The sequence below is a fragment of the Sporobolomyces koalae genome (genome assembly GCF_050403365.1).
Source record: "Sporobolomyces koalae JCM15063 DNA, S_koalae_JCM15063T_v1_ctg10, whole genome shotgun sequence".
NCBI classification, from domain to species: Eukaryota; Fungi; Basidiomycota; class Microbotryomycetes; order Sporidiobolales; family Sporidiobolaceae; genus Sporobolomyces; species Sporobolomyces koalae.
Window position 1 is genome coordinate 293,895 of NW_027481761.1, and position 19,117 is coordinate 313,011.

Consider the following 19,117-nt stretch of genomic DNA (forward strand, 5'->3'; position numbering starts at 1 on the left):
GGAGTCGGGTGAGGGGGCGCGCTATGACCCCGTAGTTCGCAATCAATTTGCGAAAGTGGCCTGTGAAGCCGAGGGACGTCTGCAGCTCCTCCGAGTCCGTCGGAGGTTTCTAATTCTTCACACTTGCGACCTTGTTGTCGTCGATGCCGAGCAAGACTTTGAAACCGGGTGACCGAGCTGGCGAATGGTCGAAAATCCGAAAAAATCACTTTTCCAGTGACATCGTCCTTTCGTGCTCGTCAAGCCGACTGAACGTCATATGCTACAATTTCAGACAGCTCAAATCGTCGGAGGAAAGATTTGGCGCTTCACCAACTGGAGTGTCTCGCTCCGCTCTCGTATGGGCGCTGGAGAAACTGCACGTCTTTCTCGATGCAGCAAATTTCACCGCCTGGGTGAACGCATAGGCGATTCGGACTCTCCTGGACATGCCCAGTCCATCTCGACACGTGTTACGGTGGCAACTCGCGATACAGGATCACCGTGGTCACTGGACAATCAAAGATCGTCCTGGCACCGCTCATTCGAATTCTGACGGCCTCAGTCGCACTCCAATGGCCAGCGATTCCACCAATCGGGCTTCAGATCTTTCGCAAGCGCCTCGCAAGGTTTGACTGTTGCGACCGCGATAGGTTGGCTTCGCGGCTCGGGCTCCTGCGAAAGAGCGGAAGCCGGATTGGTGGCGTCGTTAGCCATTGGACCGCGACTGAGGCCGTCAGCATTCGAATGAGCGGTGCCAGGACGATCTTTGATCGTCAAGTGATCCCGGTATTCCTGTATCGCGAGTTGCCAACGCAACGCAACATGTGGCGGGACGGACTGGCCATGTCCAGAAGCGTGCGAATCGCCCATGCGTCGACCCAGGCGGTGAAATTCGCTCCGTCGAGAAAGACGTGCAGTTTCTCGAGGGCCCATACGAGAGCGGAGCGAGACACTCCAGTTGGTGAAGCGCCAAATCTTTCCTCCGACGGTTTGAGCTGTTTGGAGATGTAGCATGTGACGCGTCGTTGACGAGTCCCGTTGGTTTCTTGGACTTGCTCGAGGCAAGCGCCTAGCCCGTGATCCGAACTCGAACGATTGCGAATGATCTGGTTGCCCTAGCACTGGAGCCGTCAGCCATTTGTCCTTCAATGTGTTGAGAGGGGTATCCTTCGAGGAGTCAGGCGAGCGGACGCGCTATGACCCCATAGGTTGCAATAAATTTGCGGAAGTAGCCGGTGAACCGTGCAAGACTTGCACCACTCATGAACAGAGCCCTGACCCATTGTACCGCAAGGAACCAGTTTGATAGACAACTATCAAACAGGAAAGTGATACATATGTGATATTGTGATCGGATAAGATGCGCAATGGCGATGGATTCACAACAGCCCCAGTGTGGTGGGCGCGCAAGGACAACTGTAGCAAGTCTGAATCCTTGCAGTGAACCCGAGGAACGTCTGCAGCTCCTTCGTGTTCGTCGGGTGTTTCCAGTTCTCTACGGTTGCGACCTTGTTGTCGTCAATGCCGAGCAATACTCCAGAAACCCGGTGGCCGAGCTGTCGAGTGGTCGAGAAGCCCGAAAAGCACTTTTCCGGAGGCATCGTCCATTCGTGCTCGTCGAGTCGGCTGAATACGCGCTCAAGATGCGCGAGGTACTGATCGATAGTCAGCGATCGGACCAATAAGTCATCGATGTATACGGAAAACCAGCCCTCGCGTGTTTCTTGGTGAAAGTGCGCGTCCATTCGCCACTGGAACTTGGCCGATGCGTTGCAAGCCCATAGGCATCCGGAGAAATGTCCGAATGGCGTCGAGAACGCCGTGCGTTCCGCGTGTTCAGGGTTCATCGGGATTTGACGAAAGCCTTGTTCGAATGTTCGCATCGAGCGAACTGAAGAATCTCTGATCCCTGAGCGAGTACAGCGATTGGTCGATGCGAGGCATCGGATATGCGTCGGGCGTTGTGACTATGTCGAGCACGGTGTAGTCCATCACCAAACTCGCGTACATACAGCGAACGGCGAATCTTTACGGAAAATTATATTTTTTGAAAATAAATGTATCGTTTTCGGTGTCAACTTTTCGCGACACTAGGGGTTGGTTGGGGCTCCGTTGGGAAGCCCGTGCTCTCTATCGGTTCTCACCGCACGAACGGTCTCCATCTATGGTTGATTAACTCGTGATGGATGTCGAGAGTTCCGTGTGGGGAAGGACGGCCTCACTTCTCGCCTCTCGTCCTACAGGACCTTCTCGCCCGTGGCAGGTGTAGTTAAGACAGTACAGGCTTACGATTGGTACCGCATTCAGCCCCCAGCGCTGCGGAAAGGTGACCCCGAAAAACGATGCATTTATTTTCAAAAAATATAATTTTCCGTAAAGATTCGCCGTTCGCTGTACATGCCGAATTCAAAATGGGGGTACATAACATGCAAAGATAGTCGGTATTTCGATTCGGCGCTGTTCAAGCTCTCGGGAGATCCCAATACGCATACAGTCAACAGCGCAGAGCAGGATGAGAGGGGTCAAAGGACAAAGGCCTCCGCGAGAGGTCCCGGAACTTTTCGTCGCCCTCCTCGCTTAGTACGATTTAAAGCTAGCCGGACCAAGCTGGCTTCCTTTCCAAACTACGCGACATTCCCGCGGTCTGCGAATGGCAGCACTCGATCGTCGCCGCGAGGAAGCGGTCACTCAACTCCCCACACTCACCGACTTCTGACCCATCAACGATCCCTCCCGGCACTATACGACGGCACGAGCCCTTCGCTCGAGTCAGCAAGCCTTCCAACCCGACTCGCTTCCTACCTACATGCACGCGACACGGCCGACGCGAACCGTTCTCGGGTAACCAGGAGTCGCTGGAACAGCGCCAGGTTCGAGGATACGGCAGAGCAGGCAGCGCGCGAGGGTGACGCTACAAACTGGCGAGTTTTGTCGGCGGCGATCGAAGAGCACGAACGGGATGCTGCTCGGACTCGTTCAGGGACGAGAATTGGCAGCCGCGAGCGCGAACCCTGGGTTCGCAACAGGGTCAGGTCGATCACGCAGTCGTCAACCTTGGCAGAAGAGCCGGAGAGCTATGCGGCGACCACCGATCACGTTGAGGGCGACAGTGACTCGGACGAGCTGACAAAAGGCGCTCGGCCCGCCGCCGAAGATCCCTCACATGCGCACTCACTTTCAGACGAAACGAGTGAATCTGGCAGTAGCGACGATGAAGACGAGCTTGACAAGCCGCTGCTGCGGCGACCGCGTTCCCGTTCGAATCTCGAGACCCCGTCACTTTATCGGCGGACGATGGCCAGAGTCTTCCCGCTTTCGATCACGGCCAAGAACGTGCTCAAATGTGTCCTAGCCTATACCCTCGCGTCATTATTCACCTTTATCCCTGCGCTGTCGGAATTTGTCGGAGCGCCGTGGGATGTGGAAGGACCCGTGCGAAATGCGTCAGTTCTGTCCGATTTAATGGCCGATAAGGCGAGCTCATGCAACCTCCTGATGCCACAGTCACGCCATTGCTACCACTTCCGTCTATTTCATGCCCGCAAGGACGAAGGGCGGCATGCTGGAGACAGATTTACTCCTGTTCTTCGGTGCGATCTACGCTGTTATCCTTACGACGAGCTCGATGGCGTTCTCAATGCTCTGCGAGCGCCTGGATATCCTCGTGTGTGACTTCTACCTGTCCGCTGTGTCGCTGCGAAAGCTTGCCGCTCGGGCTCACCCAGACTTGTCTCGCCAATCCAGCCAGTCGGACACCTGCTCGTCCTCCTCGTCTGGATCGGAGGAGGTTACGGACTCATGGTCTACATGAAGGTTGCACTCGGCAAACCGACCATTTCAACCGCATGTTCGCTCGTGTCTCTCGTATGCTCTCCCATTATTACAAAGGAAGGAGCGTACCATGAGGGTAAATTCAACGCCCAAGTCGTTCTGCAAGTGTTGCTCATCGCGTTCCTTGGAAGCGTCATTTCGAATGCCGTTTGCTTGCTGGTCTGGCCGCAAAGTGCGACGAGCAAATTCCAGTGCGTCAGCCTCATTCCTCTCTTCAAGTTGTCGCGTATCTGAAAGTGCCCAGTGCGCGACTATCAGGACCGACCTGAACCGAACACTCAATTCTTTCTCGACGCTGGTGGACATGCTCACTAAGACGTTCCTTCTCGAGTAAGTCCTGTCGTCTGCTGCACATCGGCAATAGCGCTCACACCTGAAATAACCTCGTAGCGACATATCGACTCGCCCACACACCCTCCAGAAAGCGATCGATGCGCACCAAGCGACGTTCACGATGCTCAAGTCGTCCCTCTCGCAAGCCAAGTACGAGATTTTTGACTCGCGCATGTCGGGCACGACCCATGTCTATGACGCGGCGGTCTCGAGCATGACGCGACTCGCGCAGGGTCTGACGGGAATGCGAGCCGGGTGCTCGTTGCAGTGGGACCTCCTCCGTGCAAAGGAGGAGGTCAAGCAGAATGGCAAGGCAGACGAGCAGTCAAACCGGGACCGGCAAGTCCTCGAACAGTTTCGGGCCAAGGCAGGTCCGAGCATGCGTCAACTAGCCGTGAGTCTCTGGTCTGACATTGTGCCTTCTATCGCTCCGGACTGAGACTGCAAGTGGCAATCGACAGCACACGAGCAAGCAGGTACTCTCGCATCTCCGGACCTCGTTCATCCAGACAAGTGCTGGCCGAAGTCATCGAGAAGCGTTGGAACACGAAGACGATGAAGAGGCGACGACAAACGAGGCAGAAACCCTGCTTCGACTCCGGACCGAACTTGAGCAGAGTCTGCTCCTTTTCCGTCGGGAGCAATCTCGGGCCGTCAAACTTCTATATCGGTCGCTCCCTTCGGAAACCGTTTACGATGCGGCGGACCTTGCCAAGTGTGACCCGTTCACAGATCCCAGCATGAACAACCAGCAAGATTCTGGCGATAACCTCTTCCGAATCTACCATTTCTGCTTCAATTTTGAGGAATGGACGACCGAACTCCTTCGCCTCGTGGATGTCTTCATTCGGCTGCGTTCGACGGAAGCAACCGTCGCGAAAGAACATATCGCCCTTCGTAGGAAGTGGGGAGTCCTGGCGCCGATTGTGCAACTCTTCACTCGGAATCGCGACTCCGAAGGAAGTCTCACAACAGCCTCGAATCGTGCCACAGTTCGGCACCAATTCGGTAAGGAGATTCTCTCCACCCCTAGTGTTGTGGCGATCAGGACGCTGAAGCACGATCATCTTGCCGTCGGTCAACAGCTCGAGCGCTACGTCCGGCGCACGAAAAACGACGCAACTTTGTCTTTCCCGAGATTGTCGATGGCGCACTCAGCTCCCATCAGGTGTCAGAGCCCACGAATCCGACGCTGCAGGCTCGAGTCAAGCTCGCGTTCTGGCGAACTGGCTATTATCTCAAGCAACCGAATGTTGTCTTCGCCATCAAGACGGGCGGCGGTGCAGCATTGCTCTCCGCTCCAGCGTTTATACCTTCCCTGAGACCATTCTGGCTGACTTGGCGAGGCGAATGGAGCCTGATCTCTTGCAAGTCCAGCTTGCGTGCGCTTGTCTCCCCGGCGCTGGCGCTGAAACTCTCTTTCTCGGCAGATGTGGTGATCATGGCTCCTTCTTTGGGAGCGACCAATTTCCTAGCTGCTGGTCGAGTCCTGGGTACCGCTCTGGGCGCAGGAGTTGCAGTCGCTTTCTATGTGCGTCAAGGGTCCTCGCTCTCGGCATAACGCTTTTCTAGGCTGATATGGTTCGCCCCTCAGGCTGCCTTCCCGGAGAATCCGCTCGTGCTGCCGGTGCTCGGCGCCTTGTTTTCTGCCCCGAATTTCTACATTGCAGTGACAAAACCGCAATTCGCGCCTGCTTCTCGCTTCGTCTTGCTCACCTACAACCTAACGGTACTCTACGCCTTCAATCTGCGTGAGATCGATGTACCTATCGTATCGATCGCTTTTCATCGCTCGATCGCGGTCGCTTTCGGAGTTATCTACGGACTTTTCATTACCAGCTATGTCTGGCCTTACGAAGCTCGCCGGGAACTACGGAAAGGGCTTGCCGAGTGCGCTCTCACCCTCTAGTCTCGGTCGCACAGACGTGCTGAGCACCTTGAATTCCGCGACAGGTTCTTCATCAACACTTCGCATTTGTACGAACGGCTCGTGCGGTCGTATTCGGACCCTCCCCCATCTCTTTCAAAGGTTTCGACAACCCACGAGGAACCGACCGAGCGACATGCACTTCTCGACTCGCAAGCACTGCAAGCATTGTCCGACGCCGAAGCCGATTTCGTCGAAATGGAGGTCCACCTGCAAATGACGCTCATCCGTGTATCAGGCTTGCTGGCAGCTACACCGCACGAGCCTCGACTGAAAGGACCGTTCCCCACTGCCCAATATCGACAAGTTTTGACATCGTGTCAAACCATCCTCGATACCTTTACAGCAGTCGCGAAGCTTACCCATCGCCATCAGTGGTTCTCGAGCGTGAGACGAGACTTCATTATCCCTGTCAACACTGAGCGGCGCGAAATGGTAAGTTTTATGCTCTTTTTCAATTCGACTCATCGATCCCAGGCTGAAGAATCTGATACGGTACTGCCAGGTCGGCAACGTCGTCTTGTACCTATCGGTTCTTGCGAGCGCCGTATCGCTCAAATCACCATTACCTCCATTCCTGCCGCCAGCGGCTGAAGCTCGTCAACGACTCGTTCTTAAGCTGCACGAGCTGGAAGTTGTGCAACGACGCCTCGTTCGCGGAGGAAGCGAGTCCCTCTTATACCTTGCCTACGTCTTGGCAATGAAGGTACATTCCGACTGGCTCAGTCTTTTCTACATGCTTCGTTTCCTGACACCGCTTCCGCCCTTCCTTCACGCAGGATGTCATTTCCGAGCTCGACAAGATCGGTCACGTATTCCAGAGCTTATTTGGTACCATCGGTGAGTTCGATTAGAGCGTGACGGCGCAGACCAAGCGCTGAAGCGAAGCTCGTGTTCGACGCATGCAGGAGGGGTCTCTACAGAAGATTTTGACGCTCTGTTCCTTGATGAAGCGACTACTACGACCGTGACGACTGACGCTGAAGACGGCGACACCAGCGACTCTTGAATAAATCATATACCCCCTTTTCGCACTGCAATCCATACCCCTTGTTTTCAAACAAACGGATTCCGATCCAAAGGAACATATTCAGTTGCGAGAGCGCTGTGATGCAGTCCGTTGTGCAGCTTTTCGACCCTCCCGCATTGATTCGACTGTTACAGAACGGACATATGAGTTAGCCGAAAGGAGATAGCATTGAATCGAGGTGGAGAGATGATCCTTGACTTGCCAGCTTTCGTGGCTGAACGAGAGCTGAGCAACGTGTAAGCGAGTTCAAACACTGCCACTTCGAGCTCGGCTGCTGTCGCATCCGGTTTGCCCTGTTCTTTGCGAACCCGATCGAGGAGGTTCTCTTCACTGTCCGAGAGATCGTCGATGTAATTGAGCAGGATTGATGCGGGTAGAAGTACATCGGCGACGTAGCGAATGCGATCGAGCGGAGCGAGCGCTTCGTATCGCAGCGATCCTTTCGGTCGTTCGCCTGTTGTCGGCAAGAGCCAACTCTGAATCGTATCGGAGAATGCTTCGAGGTATTCGGACGGCAATTCGCCGAATACTGAAGTGCGTGCGAGCTCCTCTCGCTTGCGTCCGCCAGCGTAGAATAGTTCGTTGCGAGGTTGTGCGGGTAGATAGGTTTCGTCTAGGATCTGTTGTAGCTCTTGTCCACAGAGCTCCTTGATGAACTTGATCGCATTCTCGAGATATTGTGGCTGGAACTCGACTACGGTTTCCTCGAGCTGTCATTGGTATGTTTCGCGTCAATGCAGTACGGGGAAAGGGACGATGAAGCGCGATCCGAACCTTGACCGTTAGGAATTGCTTCTGTATCGAGAACAAGAGAGACGACCGCGGCAACACTGCGCTTTGACCATTCGGATACTCGACTCTGTACTTTTTCGCCGGATTCTTCTTGCTCTGCTTGGCCTGAGCAGCGTAACCGACACAAGTCGCGGCCCACCATCCTCCTTTGTCTTTGGCGATACAATAGAATGGGAAGCTCCTGTTGATATACGAATGGTCAACAGGGTACAAGGAGAAGCGAGAATAGTAATGGATTTTACCCGCTCATCTCGTCATGTTCCTTGAGCAAGCCATCGTCAGATTCTGCTTCCACGTCTTCATCGCAGTCGATACCAGTTTGTCGTCGCTTCTCCTTCGGGCTGCAACTGTCTGACCGTGGCGAGAGTCCAAGCTGTGCAGGGTCCGCCATCATGTCCGAGTTATCGCTCCCTAGATCTTGCTCTGACGAACTTTCCAGTCGAAGTGCTTGTTCGAGAGCCGAGTTGAATGCGGCGACGATATCGGGCGAGGAAGGCGTCGGAGAGGAAGGGTCGAGGAAAGTCTCATGAGTGAACCGCAAAGCTGTTATACTCTGCGAGCGGAATTTGAGCAGGTTTTCGGGTGAAGGGTTGTCAATAGTGACAAGCTGATCCTCACTGCAGGTTGTATACGGTCAGCCCCAATATCCTGAAACCCAACAAGACACGAGTGAGACTTACGAGTGTTCCAGGATCATTCTTTTCGGATCCAGGAAGAGCTCTATCAGTAAAGGACGCTGAGATCGGAGTTTGTTGGTGATCTGGACTCGAGACGCAAAATCAGAGGTCAACCTTGCCCAAGTCGAGGAAGAAAAATGACTGTCGCCCACCTTTCCGAGCCACCAGAATCCACCTTTCTGTTCTCGCTCGTCCACATGAATCCAGACATAGTCATCAAAGGCGCGAACATCCCACCCGTCCGCTCTCTCCTCTGGAGTTTCTCTCGAGTTGGCCGTGCTCGGTTGGCTGAGCTCGAAAAGAAAACTGCTCGCAGCTTTGAGCGAGCTCCGCGGTTGCGTTCCAGAGGTTTCAGCTGATGACCAAAGAAAGCGTTAGCAAGGCGGGCTTTTCTCTTAGACGACCCCGGAGTTACGCACAGTCCGTCTGTTTCCCACCCTTTCCTCTCCCCTTTGTTTTTGCCGGCTCCTTCTTGTTCTTCCCCAGATCAGCAATCATTTTCTTGCTGTGTCTCTTGGTTGGTGTTGACTTTCTTGGTGGAGACGAGTATGCTGCCTCGGTCGCAGAGCCAGAACTCTCTTCCTCGTCATCTTCATCCACCGTGACGGACTGCACGTGGCGCGAAGCCTGCCTCGGCTTCCTTGTTCGACGCGGTCGGGCAAAGTTGCTGTCTTCGTCCAAGGCTTCTAGGATCGCTACCCGATCCACCTCGTCCAGGTCGTCATGGACCATCGCAATTCGTGGCTTCTTCGATTTGGGTTGTTTCTTGTTGGCGATCGAATCAACGAACGAAGAAGGGGGCGAATTTGTGACAGCTTTGACAGTGAATCTGGGTATCCGCGCTCGCTTCTTGGGCGAAACAGAATGAGCTTTGGGAGTCGAAACGGAAACGTGTTCGTCCTCAGACTGTACAAGTTCGATCGTGCAATCCGAGTCAATTGGCGAGAGCTGAATTCTCGAGGAAGATTTGGCCGAGGATGTAGAATTGGAAGACGAGCGAGAGGGACTAGATTCCGCCAAGGAAGAGAGCGGTGAAGAATGGTGGGAGCCCGATAATTTATTCTCAGCCTCATCGAGGCATTTCGTCTGAAGAGGCGGTGGCGAAAGTCGGCTTAGTGCAGGCGATTGAGGTGATGGTGCTCGAGGTGATGTTACTCGAGGTGGAGGACTTGGCGACCTAGTAACTGCCACTGAAGACGCTTCGCGCTGTGCATCTCTAGACAAAACCTGTGAACAGTGCAACCTCGATCAGAAGACGCTCTTGACGAGATGTTGCATCTGCCACTCACCGGTGATTGTTGCTTCTTTTTGATGCAGAGCTCAAACGTGTGTGCCTTCTTCCGACGCTTCTTGGGCGCTTCAAGGGTCATGCTCGAATCTGCCGAGTCACAGTCTTCCGGGATGTGATCAGGGCCCGGAGAGGATCGCGAGGAAACGGCTGTGGGCGGCGGTGAAGAACGCGGCACGATTGATGGGGAGGTTCTGCGTGAAGCAGGCGGCACTTGAACGCAGACGAATGTACTTTGAGTTCTTGCGGGTTGGGAGGCGTTGGAAAGTTGACTCGAAGGCTGGAACGCCAGCTCGTCGTCCGACATTGCATCATCAGCGATAGATCGCTGACCGTTCTGGCTGACGGCGAGGGTTCCGTTCGAGCTCGCAGCTGACTGGAGCGACGTAGTCCGGCTTAGACCGACGCAAGTTGCAGGCTGCTGAGACGGGCTCCTTATTTGCGTCCTGTTCGTCCTAGTGCTCAGCTGAGTCGGTCCGAAGGGCATCATCCGCAGCGAATCGTCTGAATCGCGGTCATTCTCGTCGGAAGGTGAAAGTGACCGAAGCTCAATGGTCGGCGAGGCATTTTGTGAAGGCGCAGTTGACCACGGAGGATGAACAGGGGATTTCTCGCGGTGTCGGGGTTGTGCGGCAGGAGGAAGCGCAAGGGTGTCGGCACCAGTTGTGGTCGGTTCAGGCGGTGCTGCTGTTTTGGCCATCTCCTGCTCGACGCTGTCTGCCACGGCGCTTTCCATCGTCTGCGTTCCTCCGTCGCGTACTCTCGGATCGCGTCCACCGCAAATCCCAGTGCTGATGTTGCCGGTGTTGTCGCAGCGATCAAAGCGAAAGACGCGTCGCGGCTCGCTTGACTGGGTTCTGCAAAGCGACCGTGCCTTGACAAACGGCTAGACGTGCTGTCGTGACTGCCGAAACCAACGCGTGTTGTGGTCGATCCGGGCTGCGTGGTCGTTCGGCTGAGTCGGGAGCCGGATCGCGCACGCGTCAAAGTTCGCGCGCGCCGTCGCCCGATGCCCATAGCGCCGCCCTTTGCGCCGCCCGTTGCGCTCCACCACCAGCGACATCGATCTCTGTTCCTCTTTACGCGCGTTCGGCGTATATTGTAGTATAAGATGACTCAACTTTGCCTGTGCCCACATATTGAGCGAGAAGTATTTGGAATCTCGCAGACTAGTCCTAAGCCGCGCCTGGTCGTGCAAGATTAAAACCCAGAGCTCAATCGCAGATTGCCGAGTCACGGACTTCCTGACGGTGTTGACGGCAAATCTCCGAGGCAGTTGCGCTCGCGAGTCCTGAACAGGCCTGGATGACAGCCGCATAATTTGCGCTGACAACGGTTGAACGAGGTTCACGAGAGTCGAGTCAAACGCACTACCCGCACTTGACCCTCGTTCTCCCACCCTTCGGCACCGACGAGTCCCGCACCATTTTCCAGCGTTCTGAGCGCCACCTCGTCTATCCTCAACTGCCGCGAACCTGACGAGATTTCCGGCGAGAGTCAGTACCTTTCGTACAACATCACGAAACTCAGAAGTAAGCATTGACTGACGGCATTCAGAGAGGAACAATTCCCAAGTCGACTCGTTCCGGATTGTACCGGCAATGATCGCCTCTGCTGGTTTGTCTTGGGCAGTTGCCTCTGGCCGGGCTCGCAACAGCCACGATATCGTTGCAGCGAGATGCGCTGTCAAAGACGGATCGTATACCTGATGGACAGCTTCAGATAAATCCTGGTATCGCACTGTGAAATCTGGACGCGAGGCGGTCACTTACAATATCTGCACCGATGATCAAATCTGCCCTGCCTTGATCGCCAAAAGCTTCGCGTTCCCATTCCAGTAGCCCTGCAGCTCCGTCAGAAGCGACCTTTGAAGCGAGTTCCCAATCGAGGTTGCAAGTTTTGACGCTGTCCTCGAGATTATCTAACATCGAGAGAGCCCGGATCAGTTCAGTTTCCCCCGGAACGACCCTCAGAGCGGTGTAAACAGGTCTTGACTGACTTAGCCGAACGTTGCTCTCGAGGAGTTCGAGCACTTTCTCGTCAACGTCGGTCGAGATCACCTTGCCATCTCGTTGATCCTGCCTGAGTGTCGCCGCGACGAGCGACAACAATCCGACTCCGGCTCCCAGCTCGACAATGTTGCGAGATTCGACGATCCGAGATGGATCGGCCAAGAAATGATTCGAGAGAGCTATGCAAGCTTGCCTTGAATCAACAAGATCCGTAGGATCAGTTATTCCGAGCTAACTATTCGCGACTAGGCGAGAGGTTTCAAGCTTGTGACAAGGCTCACCATGTTCTCAGTCCGGTCGTTCCTGTTTCTCGCAAAAAATCAGTACGAGTTGCAAACCTTTCAGAGAGAGAGAGAAAAACTCACCTCCAGAAATCATTCTGCCTTCTTCCCGAGCCCTGACGCAACGCCATTCCTGTCGAGACCCTTCCAAGTCGCCCCAATAGTATTTCCTCTCACTCTGTCCTGGTGAAGCACCTGCACCATCACTGCTTCCTGCAGTCGAGAGGTATTCAACCATTCGATCTAGAATGTCGGCATCAACTTCCTACGATGTTCGTAAAGTATCAGCCTCGCTCTTCCACAAAGTAGCATAAGGAGATGTAAAGATATTGTTCACCTCGTCCTCTACGTTTGAATCTCCTAGGTGTTTCCTCTCTTCGAACCCAGTTTCGATCCCTTTCACGATCCTCCTCCAAAACGCTTTCTTCCAAGTGTTGCCACCTCGGATCGATTCTTGTGGAGGTTCATGATCGATCGGGAGTAAGTTTTCGACGATCCATAGTTGCGTCGTCGGGAGAGAGAGAGTTCTAGATGAAGGGAATGGCGGAGAAGGGATCAGGGCTGGAGTCGAAGGTGATAGTGCACTGTAGTGTCGAAGCAGCAATGCAAGGTTTCTACTGGTCTCGTGCTCCATTTTTGGGATCGGGCACGATGTCGAGACGTCTTGGGAAGAAAGGTCTTATTCAGGTTGAGCGAAATCTCTACGTCAAGACGGAAAGTTGGGGTATCTTTGCAAGAAGGGACAACGACGATACGAAGACGAGCAAGAGACATTACAAGCAAAACGAGTACAAGTTCAAAGAGCAGAAGCCAAGAAGAGATGAGGTTATCTTTTGTGCGCACGGAAAACGGAACGAGCAAGTGGTGCGAGTGCAGGGTAGGATATCAATGGTCCGTCGAGTACAAGGGGGAATTCGGGTCGAACAAGAAAGAAGGGTTCTTCGGGTACATGGGTATATGGAACGGATGAGGAGTAGAGTGTCTGTACACCGACTTTGAGCGAAAGCTCACGGTTGCGAAACGAAAAGCTCGCAGCGGCTGGGTTGTGTCGCTAGTACACCATGGCGATCGGTTCAGAGTCGTGTCCGTCAAGGGGTTTGTGGTCATCGTCGTCCATCCGGTCAAGGAGTCGACTAGTGAGATCGCTGAACGCTGCCGAGGCGGTCGTTGTCGGGACCAGTGCCGATTCGTTCCAGGTCGAAAGCGCATCCCCTCCAGACTCGCCGGCGGTGATGTCGCGCCGGTCTGGTTGCTTCGCAGTGAGGTGGTGCGGCAGCGAGGGGAACCCAATCGATCCTTTCCTCGGTGTGTTGCCCGTCGACAAGGGCCGGGTCGAACTCAGGACCGGCGTTGAGAGGGGCGAAGGCATCGGTAGCGGATCACTAGAAGCCGTGGTAGGTGTAGGACCGCCAAAGTCGTTCGCGTCGTGGTTGAAAACGTCGTACGAATACGTCGGGCGCTGCGACGAAAGCGAATCGTTGTGCATCTCGGACAGCCTGCGTTCGTGAAAATCGGGAACGGGAGTGAAAGGCGATCCTAGGGACAGGCCGAGCCCAATCCCGCCAGAGGATGCTGCTGCAGGCGCGGCAGCGTGCCCAATAGACGGCGTGGACGACGAGTTGCGGGGCGCTCCTTGAATGTGAGCGAGCGAGGTGGTCGTCGCGGTGGGAGGGTAGCTCGGGTGCTCGAGGGCAGAGAAGGAAGATGCGCGACGGAGCGGAGGTGCTGCAAAGCTCATCGTCGGCGAAACAGGCTCGTGCTGCCCGAATTCGTACTGGGGGATCGGAGCGGTGTAAGACGCCATCATGGCGTGGGATTGCATCGAAGGCGAGTATTCTTCCTTGAGCGACGAGCCGTAGTGAGCGGAGTACGAATGTTGCGAGTAGTGCTGTTGCTGCGAGAGGTATGGAGCCTGGGCTGGAGGAGCGAATTGACCCTCGTGGTGCTGATGGTACTGTTGCTGTTCCATGTAGCGCTGCTGCTCACGACGCTGTTGCTCGTAGCGATGAGAGCGAGAGGGCGAATACGTTTGCTGTTGAGCTCGGGAAGAACCATGCATCTCGGGCTGATAATGACGCGAACGCATTTGATTCTGGTTCGGGAAGTGCGACTGTCGAGAGACGCGGTTCGAGTTGGCGACCGACACCGCCCCGCGTCGGTACTTGATGCCAGCTTCGGGATCGCCGCCCTCGACGTAGTCATCGTCGTCTCGGTCGTCGAAGTGGTCAGGATCGGGATCTTCCTCGTCTTCGTCCTCGTCGTACTCGCGGTACCTTCCTTGCTTCGCTGCGGCACTGCGGCGTGTCGATCGGAACCGTGGCTGATCAGTGGGAGGGGGCGTGAAGTACGGTTGCGAGTTGTGAGAGATGGTTCGTTGCAACGGAGGCGCTGGGTGCGCGAACGAGCCCGAGTAGCCGCCTCCGAATTGATCTTGTGCCGACCACGATCCGGAGTCTATGTCGAAATCATTCGGAGTACGAAGGTACGACTTTGAGGTGTGCCGAGGGGGCAGGGCAGCAGGGTCCAGGGATCCCGCTGGAGGGGCAAAGTAAGAGTAGGAACCAGGGGGCGGGAGGATGTTGCCGTCATCATCATAGTCGGATTGGGCAGCATCGGAAGGAGTTTGAGGACCAGAGTCATCGCCTACGAGCGAGGGCGTGTAACCAAGTTGAGGGGTGTCGGGACCGAACGACGCCAACGAGACAGCGTCGGGAGTATGCGCGTATTGCGGGTGGTTCTTCTTGATGTGCTTCGTCAGGGTAGTCTTGCGACAGAAGCTAAAGGAACGCAATGCTGGAATCAGAGGCGGCAAGTCGTGACAGGACAGCGGAAACGGCACTTACGTCTTGAGACAGCTCCGGACCGCGCACATGTACGGACGCTTGCCGGTGTGGATCTGTGTGGTCTTCGGTCAGCACCACTGCGTAGCAGATGCAGCAGAGTAATAGGGGGTCGGTGGCACTCACTCGACGATGACGAGCGAGACTGCTCGAGTCGCTGAAGGCTTTGCCACATCCAGCGTACTCGCACCGATGAGGACGTTCTCCCGTACTGCGACGAGAGCGACAGCAACGAGGTCAGGATGTCGTCAACCCACCGAGTCACAACGAGGACGAGGTGCCTACTGAGTGCGCATGTGAACGACGAGAGCGCTTCGTTGGATAAAGTCTCGTCTGCAGTTTGGCCAGTTGCAGTTCCATGGCCTGTATTACTCCGAGCGCAGACCTTTCAGTCAGTGCATGATAGAATGGAGAAGGGGGCGGGCGGGAGTGCCGTGCGTGCGTGCGCTTCGGTGGGTCTCCGGAGACGCAAAGCCCTGGAAGAGAATCATGTAGCTCACCTCTCGTTTGTGTGGATCCTCTCGTGGCGTACAAGGTCACTCTTGCGAGCGAACCCTTTGACGCACTCGTCGAAAGAGCAGACGAATGGGCGAGATTGAGACTGTCTGTCATCATGGACGAGATCGAGGAGATCCATTGGTTCGAGCTGGAAGGCGGTATGCGAATGTACGAGAGGCGGAGGAGAAGTAGATGTGGATAAGAGAGAAGAGGAAGCGTAGAGACAATCTCTGTGTGAAGATGAGGTGACAAACACAATGCGATGTCAGTCGGAAGTTCGCCGAAAAAGAAGACGATGAGGTCGCGGACAGGTCAAGCCGAGGAAATCTTTTCCTTCCTCGTCCGTCCTGATTCCAACCGACTGCGTGAGCACGCACACCTGCTCGTCCGCTGCTCGCGTGGCACGAACGGGGGCGACGCAGACGTTGGTACGGAAAACATGGATGGGCGCACTGACCTGAAGGGTTTCTTGGAGATAGCGTTGAGAGCTGAGAGCTGAGCGGTGTAGGAGGACAGTGCTTTGCGCAACGTGGGGTCACTTCGGACACACGGAGGAGGTGTGTGCTGATCTTGCCGACCGACAGAGTCACGAGGCAAGAATTCGGACGAGAGTGGGATGACCCTCGGGTAAGATTGCTTTCGAGGTTACGAGGAAAGTGGCTTGGGACTGGTAGTTAGCTGGCGAGCTGGTCGAGCGCGTGCTAGGGGATCGAACAACGAGAGGTGCTTGCGGCGACGGAGTTTGAGAAGGATGGTCGAGTCGCCGTTGAGACGAACTGAACGAGATGAGCGTAGTACAGCGAGGTTGTATACAGAAGTAGAAGACCAGCTTCAGGATAGAGCGAGCGTGAATGACAAGGGAGAGAGGCTTGGATGGTGGCGAAGGGCGCAAGAATCGAGAAAGCACGGGATAGATAGCCGTTCTTCCTCCTCATGAAGCCCTTTGATAGAAGTTGCATTGCGAGATGAGACACTCTGTCAATCGTCGAAGAAAGGGAAGGCGAAGTAAGCCTTTCTAAGGAAGACACAGTCGCGAGGTCAGAACAAAGGAGTCCCTCTGCCGATCGTTTTCTGCCGCCCTCTCGACGTTGTTCCTCCGGCCGGTCGGGTTGGATGAACCAATATGAAATACCGTTCGCATCCACAGTGGTCTTCCTGAGCAGAAGCGTGGTAAGGCGGCGGCGATTAGCTCGCCTGCAGGAGAAGAAAGGGAACTTTGGTTTTCAGTGCTCGAGCGCTGCAGCGCCGCGTGTCCAGACGCTTATTGCAATCAATCACGACGCATGAAGCGACGCTCACATAGTACCGTCGCGAGTGATGTGGGTTGTTTCGGCGATGGCACTGTCAACATGTTTAGTCGCTGATCGCGTCAAGTCGGACCGGGTTGCGTCGGCCGGTAGCGAACGCAAGCTCTAGCGCGTTCGCAGGAAACCTTCGCCGAATCGCACACGAGCGTCGGTTCATTAGTGAGACGTTGCGAACGAAGCAGGACGATGAGATTGACGAAGCTCTTCCCCGCCATTCGGCACCGGTTTCGGCTCGAGCGATGCCTGAGCCTGGCATATCATGTACCGAGCTACAGCAACGTCGACAACTTGGCTATAGAGGCCGATGAAAATACTCGCGGCGCACGCGCTGGACCCCGACCAATGCGCAAGCAAGCCCCCCGCTATCGAGGTCTCGCCGTCGGTGATCCGGAGAAGGACTGTGCGCATTTTGACTAGCAATCAAGCCGGAACAACGGCCTAGTCCCCTCTGGCTGCAGTGTGGACTAACAACTGCTTGGCTAGAATCTTTGCGAGAGATCGGTGCTTCGGCTCATCTCTAGCAGATGTTTCGGAGCTGTAGCACGTGTGAAATGTTCCACTGCGATTTGGGAGTGTTCCGCCACGCTCTGAACCTTTTCAGATTGATCATAGCGACATCAAAGGGCTTGTCTGCCTGGATCACTCGAACACCCTCACAGCTTGACTTCTTCCATCTCGACGTCTTCTCCCTCCTCTACATCTTGCTCTGTCAGAGCCGGGTCGGCCATGGTCGCTGAATTGGTATCAGCGGATATCGGTGCTACATCCGGAGCTGGAGCGGGAGGCGGTGGTGGTGGTGGTGGCAGACCAGATTTGAGCGTTTGTTCGGTCGCTGATGAGGTTTGATCAAGTTTCGGCGTCGGAATACATGGCGCTAGTTGTTCGAGTTTCTTCATGACATGCCCTCTCAACTGCGATCGAGGTTGTCAGTTCAGGGGGGAGAACTCAAAACAAGTACTCGATATAGCAAGGACTGACATGGTTTGATTCTCGAAGCACGTATGGATCTTGCGCCAACGCCCAGGTATCGAGAATGAAACCGACCGGTTCTGTGAAGCAGCGAAATTCAGTGTGAGTAAGCGCTTTGAATGTTTCTCAGCTCATGAGAAACAGAGAGGAGTTACCTCGCAGTTCCTCTGCTTTGACGTCGAGCATGTCGAGCCAGTAGACTTCCTCTTCGAAGGTATCGACATCTTCTTCTTCGCCTTCTTCTCGATCTGCTGCCCACAACGTTCTCTGCTCCCCAACCGACAAGGGTTTCGGTGGCAGGGGTTCCCTCAGAAGGGCCAAGCTGAGCAGTAGACATGATGCTGCAATCACGTGCGGGGTATACAGGAGAGAGGCGGGAGAAGCGATCCTATCGAGCCCGTGCGAGAGGTGAGCAACCGGTGCAGGACATGAAACAGGTGATGGGTCAGGAAGATCGGCCTCACGTGTCGTTGACTATGCACCAGCTGCAATCCAAGATCGTGCCGGCTGGTTGAGGCAATTCTTTCTCCTTGCCCTTGTTCCAGACGCGGTTGACGACTTTGCCGAGCAACGCTTGTGGATGTCTCAAGTTCATGTCGAAGCACTCGAGCCTCAACATGGTTTCCTCGAAATGGAGGATCTCTTTGCGTTGCTTGACGAATTCGGGCTGGCCGTATTCGGATTCTTGGAGGTGGTACTTGCTGTAATCGATCTTGCGGTTCCCTTTGTTCCGTCGTAGCCACAGGAGCCACGACGTGATGTTTTTGCTGTTTCGAGACGATTCTTCAACTTTGGAGGCAAGGAACACTGCAGCTCCCACGGCCGTCTGCAGGGGAGAGAGAGAGCTTGAGTTTCAGAGGACCCTTCTGAGGAAGCGGCGACTGACCCATCTGTCCCACTCTTGGAATGACACTCGCATGTAGAACCGCTGCAAGAGCGTAGCAGCGGTTGCGATGACCAGTTGGGGCCTGAAATGGGTCGCAAGCCGGGTTGAGCAAGTCGCTCGCATTATTAAGAATCGAGGCCGGTTGCGGCAGGGAACGTACAATCTCGATACCGACCTGAACTGCCACAGGATCTGAACCATGCGTTGTCGGTTCATTCGTTCCTCCTGGATTGACATGCCTTGGCGGATTGACGGCGACTGGTCGAGTTCCTGGCGCGTAAAGTACCATTGCGACTCGGTCGAAGAAGGTGGATATCTGGCAAGTTTCTGACGCGCCATGATGTCTGATCTCGAGACAGCGTTGACAAGAGCGGGACGAATCAAGATGAGACGATTGAACGAATGTCGGCCCCTCTTTCTGCAGCTCTCTGTTACGAATCTCGTAAGCCAGGTTCGATACTCGA

General features: G+C 55.0%; 4 protein-coding genes across 4 annotated transcripts; 1 reads left to right on the forward strand and 3 right to left on the reverse strand.

The window, feature by feature from the left end:
• Positions 1 to 3,276: 3,276 nt before the first annotated feature.
• On the forward strand, positions 3,277 to 7,082 carry JCM15063_001523 (uncharacterized protein; the record flags this gene model as incomplete). Its single annotated transcript, XM_076677786.1, has 13 exons — positions 3,277 to 3,425; positions 3,487 to 3,646; positions 3,727 to 4,004; positions 4,072 to 4,143; positions 4,204 to 4,540; positions 4,608 to 5,154; positions 5,232 to 5,513; positions 5,577 to 5,677; positions 5,741 to 6,036; positions 6,100 to 6,508; positions 6,579 to 6,779; positions 6,853 to 6,913; positions 6,982 to 7,082. 13 exons carry the CDS (start codon positions 3,277 to 3,279, stop codon positions 7,080 to 7,082), a joined length of 2,994 nt encoding a protein of 997 aa, XP_076535110.1.
• Positions 7,083 to 7,163: 81 nt separating this feature from the next.
• On the reverse strand, positions 7,164 to 10,596 carry JCM15063_001524 (uncharacterized protein; the record flags this gene model as incomplete). The annotated part of the gene is made up of 8 exons (XM_076677787.1): positions 7,164 to 7,228; positions 7,324 to 7,813; positions 7,878 to 8,076; positions 8,138 to 8,512; positions 8,576 to 8,655; positions 8,725 to 8,927; positions 8,992 to 9,799; positions 9,862 to 10,596. The coding sequence occupies 8 exons, from the start codon at positions 10,594 to 10,596 to the stop codon at positions 7,164 to 7,166; spliced, it is 2,955 nt and encodes a 984-aa protein (XP_076535111.1).
• Positions 10,597 to 11,207: 611 nt separating this feature from the next.
• Positions 11,208 to 12,787, reverse strand: EFM3 (protein-lysine N-methyltransferase; the record flags this gene model as incomplete). Its single annotated transcript, XM_076677788.1, has 7 exons — positions 11,208 to 11,335; positions 11,409 to 11,565; positions 11,633 to 11,781; positions 11,860 to 12,065; positions 12,154 to 12,175; positions 12,238 to 12,418; positions 12,491 to 12,787. The coding sequence occupies 7 exons, from the start codon at positions 12,785 to 12,787 to the stop codon at positions 11,208 to 11,210; spliced, it is 1,140 nt and encodes a 379-aa protein (XP_076535112.1).
• A 417-nt stretch (positions 12,788 to 13,204) lies between these two features.
• JCM15063_001526 (uncharacterized protein) lies at positions 13,205 to 18,992 on the reverse strand (the record flags this gene model as incomplete). Its single annotated transcript, XM_076677789.1, has 9 exons — positions 13,205 to 14,930; positions 14,997 to 15,049; positions 15,120 to 15,204; positions 17,456 to 17,709; positions 17,777 to 17,847; positions 17,923 to 18,155; positions 18,232 to 18,593; positions 18,654 to 18,735; positions 18,814 to 18,992. The coding sequence occupies 9 exons, from the start codon at positions 18,990 to 18,992 to the stop codon at positions 13,205 to 13,207; spliced, it is 3,045 nt and encodes a 1,014-aa protein (XP_076535113.1).
• Between the last annotated feature and the right edge of the window lie 125 nt (positions 18,993 to 19,117).